Raw genomic sequence first — 17954 nt, forward strand, 5'->3', positions numbered from 1 at the left:
TTGATATTTATCTCACACACTACAAAGTGTTTATGTAGTAGGTTGCAACCCATTATGGGTTATGCAATCAGCTTAAAAAATTATGACAAGCCTTTTTAATAAATGAAATAGAAAAAGTATTTACTTAATAGTAAGGGTATTTTTTCATCATACTTTGCTACAGATTAATAGATAGACAGAAAGACAGACAGACAGACAGATAGATGTTATCACATAAGCACCTAGATACACAAATATATTGGGCATGATCTAAATTATATTTCTTAATGTGGGTCTCGGTCAAAAAAGTTTGAAAGCCATTGAACTTGATGGTAAATTCTGTGAAGACAGGAATTCTGTATATTTTGTAAACCATTCCATCCCCAAGTCTAGCAGAAGGCACTCAGTAAATACGCTGGCTGAATGAATGAATGAATGAATGAATGAATGAATGAATGAATGAATGAATACCGTTTCTGGGAGGTTCACAGACCCATTGCCTTACTCCTAGGGACTGAAGGACCCTGGTTCTAAGCAGATGTTAGTGATTATTTCCTTGGCCAATTGAGTCTACATTTGGTCATTAGAAGAAAAGAAAAGTAATATAAAACAATACCTACAAATGTATCTTTTTAAGGGATGAAACATTGATGAAAGATTTTTAGATTTTAATTTTTTGTATGACTTAAGAATCTTAGGACTTAAATACCATTTTATTTTATTTTATTAATAAATAATGAAACATAATTTTTACCTGCCTAAATATTGGGGTAATTTTTAATTTCTAAGGTACTCTACACAGAGGGCTTATTACCTAGCTATTATCTTTTGTGTGTACTTCAGCAATAAAATATTTATGCAGTTTGGCAAGGTGATACTACAACTTGGTTTAGTACAACAGCTGCACTGCCTGTTCCCATGTGGCTTGATTTTCCTTTTTAATCTTCGGTTTTCTGCAACTAAAGACTTATGTCAGCATGTAGTTTATACAGCAGCATTTAGTAGTGAGAGCTTGAATTAACATAGTAAAGAATGAAATACTCTTCTGAGTTTACTTGGTTTCATATTTTTCTAATATCTTCGGAAAACATTTAAATAACATGTCCTACACAGTAGGGCTTTAGAAACATCAAATATTTACAATGAGACATTTTTGTGGCTTTTTTATTCTTTAAAGTACCTGTAAATTCATCTCCAAAGGCATAGACTCTGACCGTAAAAAATGGAAATATTTCAGTTCTGATGTAATCTGCTTTTGGTTTATCACAAGTCAGGAAAGTCCTGGAAATAAAAGAATGATTCTTGTATTTATTTTCCGTCATAAATTTGTATGTATAATTGAAATTGAGATTGGATTAAAAAGTGTTTAGGCAAAAACTACACAATTTTAATTCTTTTCAAGTTTATTATCAGAGCCCTTTTAGCACAGACTTCTTATCTAGCATATGTGTTATTTTTTCTTTTTATTTCTAGGTGCTCCTGATCCAACAGCAGGTGCTAGTATAGATGATGAAAACTGCTGGCACTTAGATGAAGAGCAGGTTCAAGAACAGGTTAAACTGTTCCTTTCCCAGGGCGGGTACCACGGATCAGGGAAGCAGCTTAATTTGCTCTTTGCAAAGGTATGATTGTTAATTTTTAAAGAAATATTCCAAATATATATATATATATATATATAGAAAGTTTCATTTTATATGACCATGTTTACTATAGGGTAAAGACTTTTTTTTTAATTAATTTTTTTTTAATATAGTGTCTAAGCTAATCAATTAGAAACTTGTATGTTGTAATGCAAGCATTAATTTGCTTGGGTGTCCTTAGATAAGATATGGAACATTTTTGTCTCAGTTCCCATTAATAAATCGTGATGATTTATACAGTTTTGCAAAACCTTTCAATACTAAAAATACTAAAAATATCTTAATGTTATTTTAAATGCCATCTTTTCAAGCTTTTTCTGTTTTTAGTTAATTTCCCAAGTAGAGCATCGCCTGGAATACAGCCCTTAAAAGGTGTATTCAGTTTCATAATGTCAGTGTCTTTAAATTTGTTTCCAAAGCATAGACTTTGGAGTCATGCAGACCTGAGTTCAAATGTAAGTTCTAAACCTTACTAGGTGTATGAACCTTAAGAAGTTATTTAAGTCAGTTCCCTCATCTGTAAAAGTAGCTCATAATGGAATATCTCCTCAAGTTGTTATGATCATTGCGTTGAATGATGATATGTCTGACGTATAGTTGGGTCTTGGTAAATTTTAATTTTCATCACCAAAATGGATGGCCTAAGAAACAAAGTTATTTTCATTATAAGTTATGTGTGAGCAGATGCTGTATCTGTTTCTTTATACAGAACTTTTAGTACCATAAACACAATTCTAAATACTGGATAAAAATAGAATGCTTTTTTAATAATTTTTAAAAATAATACTAAAAAAATTAAACCAATATTAAATTGGTTTTAAGGGAATAGATAACTGTGTTCATTGATACTTTTGTTAAATAATTTCATATTCACAATAAAAAGGTGTTTTTTTTTTTTAGTTCAAGAGAATTAGAGCAATCTCTATTACTTGTTGTGGCCAGAAAATAGTGCATTCTGATTCATCTATCCCCTCTTAATAATTTACCTATATACCATACATAGATTGGCAATTTTCTGAGAATTAGATTACAATAAAACACATTTAACTCTAAAACTACTTCACATATGATTTAATAATTCTTTGGTAACTCATAGACACTCTAAACTCCTGTAACGCCTCAGAGTCACACAGTCTGAAAATTAATTACCATTAGGCTATAGATATTATTAGTACTTGAGTGTTGGTTAATATTATAGTTCTGGTTTATATGCTTACTAGTAAAGTGTTTTCATTGCTATTTCTAGCTGAGTAACAGGTTAGAAATTTATCAGGAAAGTAAACATTAAATCAAATTTTATATAGTAGTAATATGAAAGGTTTAGTATGTTTAGACACACAGGAAGTATTTCATAGATTCTCATGTCAGCAGAGAATATACTGTGGCTTAGTGGAAGCAGTGTGAAAGGTATTAGACTGGCCTGCAGTTGCTATTTTTAATCCCTGTACATGATGTATACATTATATATGCCGTGAGAAGTAACAGCAACATCTAATTGTGGAAATGGCTTAACTTGCAGAGTTAAGTACAGTTAAGGCAGATCTGCGTTCTGATCACAGTTGTTCCTTTTGTCCTTTGGGCAAGTTACTTCTCTGAGGCATGGTTTTATAATTCGTAAAATGGGGATTATAATCTGGCCTACTTTATATGGTTGTTATAAAGATTAAGTGGTAGGTATAAATGCAAAACTCTTTAGCACGATGGCCAATAAATGGCATGTCCCTTTCTTCCTCCCAGTCTTCATCTGTTCATAACTTTTTAGTGCTTCCATATTGCTAATAAATTCCTTTTAAAGATTATTGAAATAACCTTCCAGGAAGTAAGCACAACCCTTGTGATTCAGTGTAGAAGTGCTTTTGAGTTCTTTCCAAGGCTCACATTTCTAAAACCTGTGAGGGGTTTTATCACTTGCCAGGGCACAAGCCTGAGGCAGGATCTGTTGCTCTGAAGATCTGGGTTGCTTTATTGGAGATCTGCTATTCCCTCCCTTATTTGCCTTTCACTTAGAATCTTGAAGTAAAGGACTGACCTTTCCTTTCCCACTGCTTAAGACCTTGCTTCAGCAATTTCCTACAGGGAGAACTAGTGTTCAGCTGGGATTCTTATTTGTTGAACACATAGCTATATATACTTTTGGAATGGATAGGTTCATTTAGGTTTCCTGTAGAGAGACTTAGCTTTGTGTTTCTTTACTTCCTTTCTTTTTGGGAAATGTAGCACAAGCGTAAAGGACAGAACTTGAGGTTCCAGCTTGAGAAGCCAACTTAACTTCCTAGGTCAGTGGTTATGATTCTGCTTCATAGATTATTCGTTTAGAGCCCAGAGAGTTCTTGAATCTACAGCCCTGTCCATTTCCTCTTACCATTGCAGAAACAATCCCATCTGAGTGAATAGAAGCATGATACCGCTTTGGTGCCAGAGAACTTAACTGAAATTACTAATTTACCTCAAAAACTGAAGACTTGCACAGACTCTGTGAATATACTAAAAACCATTGAATTATGCAGTTTAAATTGGTGAATTGTATGGTATGTGAATTATGTCTCAGTGAAGCGGTTTTTACAAAATTGAAGAACAGATGCTATTATTATAAACATTATCAAATCAATGTAGAAGATTCCTAAAGAGGTCTCAACAGATGCTTTAGGCTCCACTGTTCTGGTGGTGAGGGTGATCAGCTGGAGAGGCAGGAAGATGCCTAATGCTTCGTCCTGTTTGTTTTGGTGGTGGTTTTCTGTATGCTGGCGATTTATTTATTTATTTTTGGAATTGGGAAGTTAGCCAAATTTCTTTTTGTGGATTCTAAAACATAATTTTAAGAAATTAGTTCTCTGATTAAATTGCTGTAGTTCTCTGATTAAATTGCTGTTTAGGATAGAGATCAGTTTTTAACAACTTTTGTTTGCTTACGAGGGCTGGTTTCAAGACTTAACTCCCCCTACTCACCAAGAAAAAAATAAAGAGAAGCAGTGTACCTCTGTATTACTGTTTGTTTTTGAACATTTTCCTGAAGGTCTGCTTTTGCCCCATCAGGTGCGGGAAATGCTGAAGATGAGGGACTCCAATGGTGCCCGCATGTTGACGCTGATAACAGAGCAGTTCATGGCTGACCCTCGGCTGTCACTTTGGAGGCAACAGGGCACTGCGATGACTGACAAATACAGGCAGCTCTGGGATGAGCTGGGTAAATATAAGTTTCCTGACGGATTGCCATTGAGTTATATGGATAAAGACCAGGTTGAATGTTTACAGAGCACAGTCAGACTATTGCTGAAGAGAGAGCTGCTGATATGTGAACTTGTTGCCATTATACACTGGTTAGAACAATAGGAAGAATAAGGACTTTGCAGGAAACAATCTTGGCAGGGTTTTGGGGGAATTGTCTAATCTTGAGGAAAGCGAGCACAAGAATCTACCTTAAAATATTTGGGGGGGAAAAGCTATATTATTTTAAAATAGGTATTTTGTATACTAGAGCTGGTTACCTATTTCTAGAATAATATTGTAATCAATGCAGCTAAAATTTAGCTATTTTCCCCTTTTGCCTACATTAAAAATATCAAAAGTAGTTTGAACATTCATTTTATATTTTGACTGTTACAGACTTAGACTGTTGACGATCAGAATGGAAGATACAGCAAACTCTAATTTTTCTTGCTTTCTAAATCCTTGGTTGTAAAGATATCAGTATAGCAGGTGGTTGAAAAAATGAGAAATCTCCTAGTCATATTCACCAGGAAATTTTGGGGAATGACTCTTGTTACTTAATGCTCATTGCTAGGAAATTAATAATGTAGTTGTTATTTTGTCATTCTATTAAGAAATCTGTATGTGATAAATGGAATTTTTGACAAATCTTGGCAAAACACTGTTACGTGCCTATATTAATTTTATGTCCTGGATATATTTACCAGAAGATCCTAGTCTCAATGCAGTTGACTGGTAGAACTTGTCATAACTCACCTTCTCTCTTCCTCTTGGCTAATCATAGAACACGTCATGCTGATTGATTCCACATCTAGTCTAGACCAAGAGAAAGTACTGTTCATGAAGATACTACGTGATCACAATAATTGGAAGGGCCCTTTAAGATTAACTCTTTCACAGATAAGGAAACTAAAGTCTGGAGAGGTTAGGAGACTTCCAGGAGATGACGCTGTATGACATAGGGTTATGCAGCAACTTGGTAGAATTTGACATCCAAGTCCTTTTTCTTATTAATAGGATGTGTGTTCAGGAACTTGGCTGTGGATGGCAACTCTTGTGTATATACTGGGGGTGCCAAAAAAAATGTGTACAAGTGGACTCTTTGGTCAACGTTGCTCAAGCAGTAGTTCGCCGTAGTCAGTGTCTGGACGCTAACGGTAACAACTTTGAGCACCTCTTGTAATTGCAGAAGTCAAACATGATTTGTATTCATTTTTTGTTACCAGTATATATTGAGTGTTACAATTTTAATACAGTTTTCCTTTCTTAAAATGTGTATACATTTTTTTGGCACCCTCTGTATATATCTGCCAATTTAGTCTTTGTATTTTTCTTGGGTCACCCGAAATAATAGTAATGACCTTTCCCCTAATTAATCTATAACTACAGTAGATAGTTTCAACCTATTAGAAGAATGTTTGTGGACATGGTGTGATTGGTGGTTGGAGAACATGGATGTAATGCATGGATTAAACAACTATTTGTATAGAATACTGAATGATTTACTTTTCCAAGTAAACCCTCCCAATTTTGTAGCTGTACAGTAAACATTGAATTGAGTAGTTGGTTTATGATGGTAAAAAAGATTAGTATTAAAAATCTATAATGAAGGGAATCATTTAAGGAAAAATTATTGAATTAATATTAAATGAATAAAACTTAAAGAACTTTGGTACTTAGAGAAACTTAGAATTGCAAATAGCTTATTAGGAAGAAAATGCCAACCAAATTTTTTTATTATCAGAAAAAATACAAGTGATACAGTCAAAGTTTACATAGTTCACATGTAATCCATTAGTCACATCTTTTCCAAGTTGTTTTTGAAAATTATGTATTTAACCCTCAATCAAAAGTATAAATTCTCATTAGGTGGACGTTTCTACCAGCTGATTCTAGTTGTACCCTCTGATGGACTGACTACTTGGTAATTATGGACCAGGCTCTATTCAATATTCAAGTTCTTTGATTTCAGTCCAGGATGAAGAATACATCTTCTTGCCCTGCGTTTTCTTTTTTCACACCCCCACTCCCTAGTCATTACTAGACTGCTACAAATTCTCCTCGGTATTCTGATGGCCAGCAAGGGGTCACTTGCCATTTTCATGGGGTCGAAGTTCTGTGAAGAACCCCACATAGAAGTACCAATAGCTATCACATCTTAATATTCATTCACCAAAATATTAACTAAAAGTTGCTTCTGGACTACAAAAGGAAAGGATTTGGGTTCTTAATAAAACGGGGGAATTTGACTTTGTGCCCCTGCACAGGGCTCACATTGCTTCAAGGCTCTGCTTTGGAATTAAATGCTGAGCACTGCCAGATGCCAGACATTGAGAAGAGGCTGAGTTTTGTCGGCAAATGGGATCTGCAAGTTAATTGGTGTTTTCTGCAGGCTTCTGGCTGTGAAATGAAATTGGAAGCCCTTTAGCCACATGGATAATACAGGACCTGAATACAAATGTCACATGTCACCATCAGGACCCACTGTGAGACAATAGTGTTCCCACTCCAACACTGCGCCATTACAGATCATTTAAATATGGGGATTACATTTAAACTAAAAGCCCCATTTGCCTTTTACTGCAATTTAAATGTCCTCTTAGCAAAAGCTAAGTGACAAATTAAATGAAAAAAGTGCCCACATTTTTAAAGCTGTAATGCAAAACAACCTTTTATTGCTTCTCATGTGCCACGAATGAATCATTATACTTGTCAACCCTAAACCAAGCCATAATTGGAGCAGCTACTGTTATCAAAGTGGGGCCGCTCTGTGACAGCTTAATAAAGCTGAAACTGTTAAATTAAATCTCAAATACTTAACTCCTTAGCACTGGTGCATTCGATGGGTCCATTTCTGGCAATGGCCAATACACCAGGAAAAAAAAAGATTCCTGGCACGAGAGCCTTAATCTGATGAAAGTGTACAAGTAAGAGTGTCTTAGCCAAGTAACTCTGCTTCTTGGCAGAAGAGTTTGGAGGCATCAGATTGTTAGACTACAAAATTTTATTTTTTCTTAGAATCAGATATGCTCCTCCCCAAGCTTTACAGTATTCTGAGAATATGTGATTTTTTTAAAAATTTAAGTGTTGATGTTTCAAAATTAGTTTTAAAAATAACACTTATTTAACATTTTCTCTCTTTCAAATAAATAATGCAAACTTATTTGAGGTACCGTAGCAGCAGGCCCAGTTTCTTTCCCCAACCTTTGGCTAACAAAAGGACTAATTATGCTCAGTTCTTCTTTTCTAAAATAAGTGCCTATAATACTCAATTTGGTCTGTGTTAATTTTTGTGATTTACTCCCTGATTTTCATAATGTAGTAGGAAACATAGAAATGCATACTGTTAAGCTCCTGTTTAGTGCATCTCATTTGCAGATATATTTGTCTTCTATTTGAATCAGTTTTTCATATATTAATTTTACTTTCTCTACGTGATGTTCATTTTCCTAAACATATGGCAGTCTTTTTGAGATGAGTGTTGTCATGACCAGCTGTAATATAATGCATATATTAGAATCTCACGACAGAAAGCCTGTTACAATGGGAGTGGCGTCACATTTAGTAGAGCTGTAGAACACACACCTCCTCAGTTGCATTCTTTATTCTGTGACACGCACATTTTTCTGGAAAGCAGATCACATGTGTAACCCTTGGATTTCAAAGAACATCCCAGTGCCGATTGGTGGCGAGCACACCTACTGTTAGCCCTAATGGCTGTCTGTTCAGCGCACTTAATTACTGTCGGGGTCTTTAGGGATGAGGGAATATATTGTAACCTCTCATCTGTGTTGATGGGTCTCTTTTCCTTAAATGTCTTCCTAGACTGTAATTTTCCTTTGCTTCATAAAACTATAGGTTGTGGCTGCCAGTCTATTAAAACCTAATTAAAATGGATGTCATTAGAGGAAACAGTTCAATAAGATTTAATTACAGTTTTATCACAGGGAAAAATTCTTAAATTCTCATTTTCAAGTATTGCATAATATGTTTTTCCCCAAAATTTTAAACACTTAACTTTCTCTCCAAGCTGAGTCATGTATTTTGCTTCCTAGCATGTGAACCCTGTTTCTCAGGGAAAGGCCACGGCAAGAGCCTTGCTGTTCTCAGCTGTGCTCATTCAGTTCACAGGCACAAGGAGGTACCACTCAGAGTTCTTTTCAAAGCTTTTGATCTCAGGATGTCTAACTCTGTGTGAGCAGAAGTCACCATAGTTAGATGCTTTTTTCTAGTTTGAATTTCATGGTAAGGTTAGTTTGTCCACTGTTACTATGCAACAGATACAATATTGCTGGACAGGTTGCGAGGGTTTACAAATTCAGGACACTGGGAGTCAGCACAAATTTATGTTTAGCAGCAGAGATCTCAGTCTACCCATTAGGACCGCATTTAGTTAAAATACTGAAGATGACCTATTCCGTGGATCCAGAGAACACTGTCCCTTCTACCTTCCCAGATACACGTGGTCATCTCTGTGGGCCTATTCTGCATCCACCCACATTATTCTTGAGGAAGGAAGAAAGCATATACTTACATCACACATTCAAAAGGATACACTGAGTAAGTCAGGAGAGCCTTTATGCACAGCCAGAAAGAGTTTAAAGACTCTGCTTTGGAGGTAATTGTGGAGAAATTTTTGTGAAATGTCGTCTTACATCTCTGAAAGCAGTAGGCTTAGTAACACCTCCTCCTCCACCACCACCACCACCTCCACCACCACCTCCACCACCACCTCCACCTCCACCACCTCCACCACCACCTCCTCCACCACCTCCTCCTCCACCACCACCTCCACCACCTCCTCCTCCACCACCACCTCCACCTCTACCACCACCACCTTCACCTCCACCACCACCTCCTCCACCACCACCATCACCACCTCCTCCTCCACCACCACCTCCACCACCTCCTCCTCCTCCACCACCTCCACCACCACCACCTCCTCCACCTCCACCACCACCTCCACCACCTCCACCGCCACCTCCACCACCACCACCGCCACCTCCACCACCACCACCACCTTCACCACCACCACCCCCCCCCACACACACACACAAACCATAGTTTGAGCCCCTTACTTAGTTTTTATGGTAAATTTAAACTCGAGCTATCCACATTTGGAAGTTGGTAGTGGTTAGTGAATGGCTAAAGAGTAACTGCGTCTCATTGAGAACTAGAAAGCATTCTGATGTGGTTTGCCATGTAAGTAATTAGTTACCTCTTTGCTAGTGCCAGGGAGAAAGCAGCGATTCCCAGAGCCCCCCTTGCAGCAAAACCATGGTACAGACCTGGAAACTTCCATGTAGCTGTGACTGTACAGTGTAATCCTAATGAGCCACATTGTCGGGATTGCTCGTTAACCCACCAGTTTGTCTTCCCTGGGCACAAGGAAAATCCAACTTTACCACTTACACCCCCTCAGAGCCCTCTTGTTAACCCTTCTTTCCAGAAGCCTTATTGTGGTACATCTTATCAGTATGTCTTAAGCACTTCCTATGTCCAGGGGAGTAGATGTACAAAACACTCGGTTTTACTGTTGACAATGGTACTGGTAGTAAGGAGAGATTAGAGAGCTGCAGCCATCCAGAGACGTGAGAAATTAGAACAGGCATGAAGGAACTGAGGAGAACTTTGATAGGGTGATTTATTCACGTATTAGTACAAATATGTGTACAGACTTCATGTAGTTTTACAAGATGTTCATGGAGATGAGTTGTAGAGAAGAAGCAATGAGAATATTCCAAAGAGAAGGAATAACATGAACAAAGACAGGGATGAGTTCAATGAAGGAGGGTATAAAGGGTTAGAATTCATGATCAAAAATGTTGCCTTCACAATTTTCAATCCAATCTTATTCCTCTTCCCTGTTAACCGCAAAGGGAAGACAGAGACATCATAGGATACAGATTTTTGCTTTGTTTCCCATTTTTGTCCAGCTACTAGAGATAACACAGATGCCAACATTTATTTATTAGGCACTATGCTAAGCATTTATTCATGTGTTATTTTATCTAATTCTTCACACAACCCTGTGAGATAGGTACAGTTATTAGCCTTAATTTCACAGCCTGAAAAACAGGCTTAAGGAGTCTATACACCTTGCCTGACGTCACAGCAGCAGAGCAGGAATTTTATCCCAGGTGTCAGTGACTTCAAAGACGTAACTACCAAACTAGACACTGTCCTCAGTTTTTTTTAAAAGACTGTAACATGCCTCTCCGTCAGGCAGTCTCTCTGTTTAGAGCAGAGCAAGGACAGAGTGCAGCTCGCCTCGGTGACTGTATCACCCTGTGAAAGCCCCCTGGCCCGCTCTGCCTATGCGTGGCCTGACAGTCCTGGCGACAGCAGTCCGCAGGGCTTACTTAGTCTAGTTGCTCATCTGTGTTTCAAGAGACTCTAACTTCAGACTCTGAAAAAAACAAACATTGACGTGGAAGAGCCAGATACATGCCATTGATTGAGAACTGTGTTAAATATTAAACTGAAGCTTATCATAAAATGCAGATGCTACATGCTGTAGATGGGATGCAGTGAGGTTTTGGTCTCGTTTTCCAGTCCCCTTTTGCTAAGGAGCCAGTGAAGACCTTAGGTCACTGTCTTTGTGCTGGTCTATACCAGGCCCTGTGGATGACACTGTTGTCAGTGCGTATTTACCTGATGTGGCCTGTGGGCTCTGCAGACGCCTCCTGCACATGGAACGGGGCTGTCCTGCTTGGGAACACTGTTGTGGGGGCTCCTGTCTCAGTCTCGGCTGCTCCCCTTTGTGATTCAGAGCTCCCTCTAAATACACAGGCTTTGTCAATTGTATTGCTCAGGAGGCTTTGCTTCCCTCCAGCACTGTTCTCACAGGCCTCTCGGCTGCTGGGTCTTCATTACGGGGGCCTGGTTTCTTTCTCTGTTCTGCAGTCCTACTGCTTTCTGTGTGAGACCTTTGTATGCTTGGGCCAGAGGCCTCTGCGTTCTGCTCTGCTATGGGGATGGGAAGGAGGGGTTTCTTCTCTGTTTCCTTAAATAGGCAGAATAACTTCTAGTTTGGGTCAGAAGTTAACCAAAAGAGAGAATTCCTGTTTCTACACAGTGAGCAAACCTATGGTAAATACTTCCTGTGTAATGCTACCAACCATCCTTCTCTTGACTGCAACTGCTAGGGTTTAATTATCCATTCAGTACCCTGCATGGGAAAGACTGGAAATAAAGATAAAAAATTTTAAATACATATTAATATGAAATAGTAGATTCTCAGGATTGAAAGAGATCTTTACAGATCCCATTATCTAACCAATCAGAGATTCTAAATGATTGTCATTGTCTTAAGTTATTTAGGTGTACAGTTGGGTAATTTGTAACAACACTTGGGGATCACCCCCTTGTGTATTTTTATAAAACTCTATTTTAAATACCTTGGAGATTTGATTAGGAGTTAAGATGCCTTATGATTCATTCTACTACGCTTTAGTGTCCTGTGTTATATATATGTAGTGTGTTTGTACCAAGAATGGGTTCCAGTTACTTTTTTTTATGCTGTTTTACTATTTATAACATGAGTCCATTTGTAGTAAATACCATTCTCACATTAGTGGGTAATAAGAATGTCAGAGCATTGGTGTAATGTATCCTTTTCTCCCTCACATCAATTTTAGAAAAGTTCTCTTTTCACTTCTTCCGCTTCCTAAGAATTAGTATTGCGTTTGTCCTCAAGAAACTGGCAGACAAGGGGTGGGGGTGGGGGTGGGGGAGGTCTCCTTGCTAAATTGTGGATCTCAAGAGGGTACCCTCATGGTAGAATGTAAGGGAAGGGAGAGAGTGAAAATGAAGAAAGACAGGCACAGGATCATTTTCTTTCACCATTTCTTACCCTGAAGTGGCACATACAAAAATTAACGAGGTCTGAGAAGCCCCATTTTAAGCCATCTGAGACTCCCAGGGGCTTCCCGGAAGCTAGGATAGAGGAAGTAAAGCCCAGGACTGAAGCAGCCGCACATTGGCTGTTCTCTGTGTGCTGGTGCTGGGCGAAGTGCTTTGCAAATGTTACCGTAGTTAATTTAAGCTTAGGTAAGTTAATGAGCGGGAAGGAAAACCCAGGGAGGTGATTAATGGCTGTCCTTTAGATGGGGTGTTCAGACACTGCCTCACGGAGCCCCTGGGGTGCGAGGGGGAGGAGGAGCGTGCCACCCAAAGGGGGGCAGGTCCTCTCCATCCCAGCAGAGACTTGTACCACTTTACATACTAGGCTTTCCATTCAGATTTCTCTAGAACAAACGACTCTGAGATTTAAAATGCATGTTTGATGGTTACTGTCTTCATAGACTTTTAAATAGCTGCTCTTCTTAGAGGTGTACCCGAGAATGACTTTTTATTTGTATAAATAACTTTCTCTTAACATAGTTTAGGGGGAAGGCAGGCCAGTAAATGATTTGCAGCAGATGAATTTTTGTGAGCTTGTCTGGTAATCGCATGGCACTCTTTTAGTGTTTTATTTAAAAATTCCAAATTGAAATAAGAATAGGACTGTAAGTAAAATACAGGTATTTTCTGATGTTAAATTACTTGGATGAGTTAGTAACTGGTCATAGGTCTTTCTCAGGCTCTGATCTCAAGACGAATAACCAGGAGTCGTTAATAGTTGTCCAAAATGTGGCTAACTCGCTCTACTCTATGCCTTCTGTTGCAAAGATAACCTTTGAAATAGAAACCTGAATCTCTGTGTTTGGAGCTATGACCAGCTGGACCTTCTTAACCCTAGGTTGTGCTTCCCAGCCCGTTTCATTTTGGGTTACTTAAGTAAATTTCAAATTTTGCTTCAGCAAGCCTGGAGGAGAGAGGGAGAATCATTCATAAATTAGGGCTTAGATAGACTTAAACGATCAGCGGTCTTGAAATGCCTTGGATGGGAAGCTACAGTCTTCCTTTGTGGATGAGCAAAGGCTAAGGAGCTTGGATGGGAGGAGGCTGAACAGGGCACTTGTGTCAAATTTAAGCTTGGACCTGTGAGACCCATTAGGTTTCAAAATACTGCCAAGAGCACAAAAGTCTCATCTCCAAGAACAAGTAATCAGAGAGAATTTGTTTGTTTTGCAACTGCTAAACTACTTACTGTGTAGTTTCTGCTTTTATTGGGGCATTTAAACCAACTTCATAGCCATACTTTTTCATCCCTGTATTAGTGTCCATTCGATAACCTCACCTCCTTTTTCCCTTCTCGCCCACTAATTAGAACACTGAAAGTGACACATTTTTTTTAAAGTGAGTTTTCCTATAAACGTGAGGGAAAACATGTGCCTGGCTAGAGTTGGTGCTCAGCAAATATTTGTGAATTAAAAAGTGAATGAATAATTGAGGTGTAAAGCTAGAAGCATTAAGAAACGAGTATTTATGATGCGCTGAAAACACTGATTGAAAGGTATTAATTTTCACTGTGTCCTCAGTTTTCTTTTCCTACCTTCCTGTTTCTCCCACCTTCTCTACTCATGTACAGGTGGTTCTTCCTGGGTGCCTGTGTACGCATGAAAACACACATGCACGCACAGTGAAATGCAGTTTAGAGTATGGAAGGGCAGTGATTCCCCCTTGCCATAAGTGCTGCAGGTAATCTATTGCATTAATCAGCCAGCCAGTGGGAAATGCATGGGGAGTGATTATACTATCATATACAATACAATCAGCATGAAGCACTTGTCAAGACCAATACATCAAAGTTTAATTCAGTAATAGAATGAATTAGAGCAAAATGAAACATTCTGTTCTCCAAGAAGCTCAGCACCCATCACAAGTTCTTTCTGAACTCCGTAGAAAAGTCAGTGCATTACAAATTGTTTTCATGAATAAAATTGCAGTTCTAGTATGACAGAACACTGTAAGCCCTCTTCCTTGTTATTCTTACACAACCACAGTCCTCAAGTGTTTATCGGATACCAGTATTCTACAGTCGTAACCTTTGGTAAATGTGATTATTTTTGGTAGGGCTGCTGATGATCTTTTGTCTTAAATTGGTTCTCCACGTAAGTGAAAGGAGAGTTGTTATACCAGGGGTTCAGGGAAGCCTTTATCCAGAAGTATGGTTGGTGGGCCGCAGAGTGCTTTACCAGACCAGCAGGTAAAGAAATACCCCGTAGCAGGAACATACTGCTCACATGCCCTGTGGTAGGCACTGCCATTGGGGGAGCTTATAGTCTCGTTAGAAAATAGAATGCGTGAGTGAAAAATAAAAGGCAGCCTAAGACAGCCCAAGACAACCGAAGAAGTAAGGTTATCTAAGGTCGGGTCTGTTTCAAAAAAGTTTGAGGATAGCTCTAATACATTTCATAAGTCACTATTCTATACAATTTTGTAATACATGTTCAAAAGTAATTCTTTACCACACACTTAGCCAAACATGTTTTTTCAAAGGGGAATATAATGAACAGGGTTATTGGAGTCAGACACTCTTTTTAAGTATGGATTCTTATCCTCACATTTACTGTCCCTTATCTTAGATAAAACCTTGGTTTCCTTATCTGTGAAGTAAGCATACTGTGGAATCTTGAAGTCTAAAATGAGATAATTTAGATAATGCACACCACTTGCTTTCCCATTCTGAGTCTTTTGTCTATGTCGGGAAAGTGGATCCAATTGGGAGTTTGAGGAGAGAGGCATCCTGAAGACCTAAAGAGTGTTTGCAGAAATAGATGTATATATATATAGACTTGGAGTCAGGACTATTGGACGAATCCTGGAACTGTTTATAAAGACAGCTGAGTTCAGCAGCCAGTGCAGAGCACATGGAAAATGTTTTTGGCGATTACCACAGTTCACATTCCTTCTCACTAACTGTTGACTGCCCTTTTCATATCTCAGAAGAAGACATTGTCCGTCACTTCTCATTTTTTCTTTCTTTCTCTTCCTTCCTCAAGAAGGAGAAGGGGAGTGAGTGATGGAGGAGCTGGCTGTGGTCATTTCCTATAGGACCAGGGTCCTCACGAGGTCAGGCTGTTTTTGTGAATCCTCATTGATCTGACGGCAACATAACAAATCACACAGGATGGGGACACTGCACATGAGAGGAGGGCCCCAGGTTTGCCCAAACGGAACATTAGCTAGGAGACCAGGGAACTGCTTTGGAGTATCTGTGGTTTATTGTCTTTCTCGCCAACAAAAAGATCATTGTTTTACTTCAGTCCTTTCTCAGAGCCTGGTTAAATGAGAACTGACTGTATGCCCTTTTGCTAAGGGGTTAAGCCCTGCTCGACTTAAGTGATCTCACACTGTCTTTGTATCCCTGCAGTTTTATTTTCAAATTTTCCCAGAGATGATTTAGTGAATTAGAAGCTAGCACACAAAACGTAAAGCAAGGAGAATGTTTTTACCATGTAAACTTACTTTCCAAACATGGGTGACTAACATGGACACTGAATTGTACTGAGAACAATGCTGTATGTAATTAGGGTCACAGTTTTGTGTGGTCTGACCCAAGAAATTTTGTGACTACAGTTTTGCTAGCACAACTAATTAGGCCAGTGATCTCCTATGTGTGACTGCAATTAGGCATTTCATGGCATCTAAATAAGTATAATTAGTTAATTGGATCATGCATGAAATTCTAGCCTCTTATAATAGCCTCTGAGAACAAAAATAAATACGATAAATACAATGAATTGTTTTATAACTGTGGAACCCTGGGAAATGCCAAAAGTGATTATTTACTTTGCCTGCTACTATTTCATAAGAATAAACATATTAAAAAGTAGAAATTAAACTTTCTGTACATACAACAGTCTTCATTCTCCACCTTTGAGACGGAGCAAAGGGACTCACTGACCTTTCTCACTCTCACCTTTACAGAAGGTGGTGTTGGTTGCCCTGCTCCTCTGCTCCCCACTTCCCCCGCCACTTTCCCGGTGCTCTAGCCAATAGCGTTGCATACGTTGTATCTTCTGGAAAATAGGGAGAGGAGCAACACTTATCAAAAATTCCAAAGTATTTCTTATAGAAAATGTGTAGTTTTATTTTAAATACTGAAGTGATTTGCATATTAACTCAAAAATATGAAGTAGAAGGAACTTGAAAAGCAGGTTTCATTGACGGCTGGTGGGGGGTAGTAATAGATAGAGAATGGCCAGCTGATGTGTCCAGTCACAGATCCTGTAATGCTCCACCCAGCATTGTGGGCAAAGACACTCAGTCACACACAAGTGCATTATCCCAGAAACGCTGACGCAACTCCACTCTAACCGACCTCACAGTATATCATATTTTCAGAGAAAACAGATTTTTTCTGACTTGAATAATCAATCTTGAGTTGTAAGTTAAGCCTTTTGATTATTTATCTGCTATTTTAATCTACAGTGAAATTACTTATTTGCTATGCCTGTCAGTCCTGAAAAATTCAGAGTTTTGTTTTTAATTAGGTTCTTTTTCGATGGACTTGTATAGGTTTTTGTTGGATATGTTTTCTATACATATGACAGACATATTCTAAGTGCTTAAGAATACATGGTTAAAATAAAGGGCTTATTAGCTGTACGTTTAAGATGCTTCATAATTTTAGAGAGTAATACATCATTTGCATTATACTGCTAAAATACGAGGAAGGGAATGATGGTTCTATCAAAAGACTAAAATGATGAGTCTTGGAATTCGTATATGCATAGCTGCACACATGAATCCGAACTTACAGAAGAAGTACTTTCTGACCACATAGGTAGCCAGAGGGCTAAACATCAGTGTTTAAGAATAGGTTTTGGGGGAATGTGGGTCTGGTAACAAATCCTGACTCCTATCTTTAATAGCAGAGCAACCTTTCTACTTCTCTCTAAACCTCATTTTCCTTATCTGTAAAGGGGAGTCTTTTTGTGAGGGTGAAATGTGACCATGTACGTAAAATACTTTGCATAAGGTTAGTTTGAGGCAAATATTCAATAAATGGCAGCAATTACCATCAGGTGGATAAATAAAGATGACATTCACTTTTTAGCTGAACTAGATGGAGTGATCTTTGTATCCTGAAGACAGACGTTTTAAAACTTCAAATGTAGACTCTAATTAGAAACCTAACATGTGTAACCTAATGTTGTTAGGATTTTCCTTGAAGGGATAAAAATTAGCATACAAACCAGCACTTAATATTGCAGCTTGTGTTCAGATACATTTTAT

The 17954-nt window shown here is 38.4% G+C and overlaps 1 protein-coding gene across 1 annotated transcript in view; it reads left to right on the top strand.

Annotated features, from left to right (window-relative positions):
- The window catches only part of ZSWIM6 (zinc finger SWIM-type containing 6), a 183066-nt gene that overhangs the window by 125865 nt on the left and 39247 nt on the right, over positions 1–17954 (top strand). The window contains exons 3-4 of the mRNA XM_033110742.1: positions 1453–1601; positions 4653–4803. Of these exons, the coding sequence (XP_032966633.1) occupies positions 1453–1601; positions 4653–4803 (300 nt within the window). The remainder of the gene's footprint in view (positions 1–1452; positions 1602–4652; positions 4804–17954) is intronic.

This window comes from Rhinolophus ferrumequinum, chromosome 7 (genome assembly GCF_004115265.2).
Source record: "Rhinolophus ferrumequinum isolate MPI-CBG mRhiFer1 chromosome 7, mRhiFer1_v1.p, whole genome shotgun sequence".
Taxonomy (NCBI): domain Eukaryota; kingdom Metazoa; phylum Chordata; class Mammalia; order Chiroptera; family Rhinolophidae; genus Rhinolophus; species Rhinolophus ferrumequinum.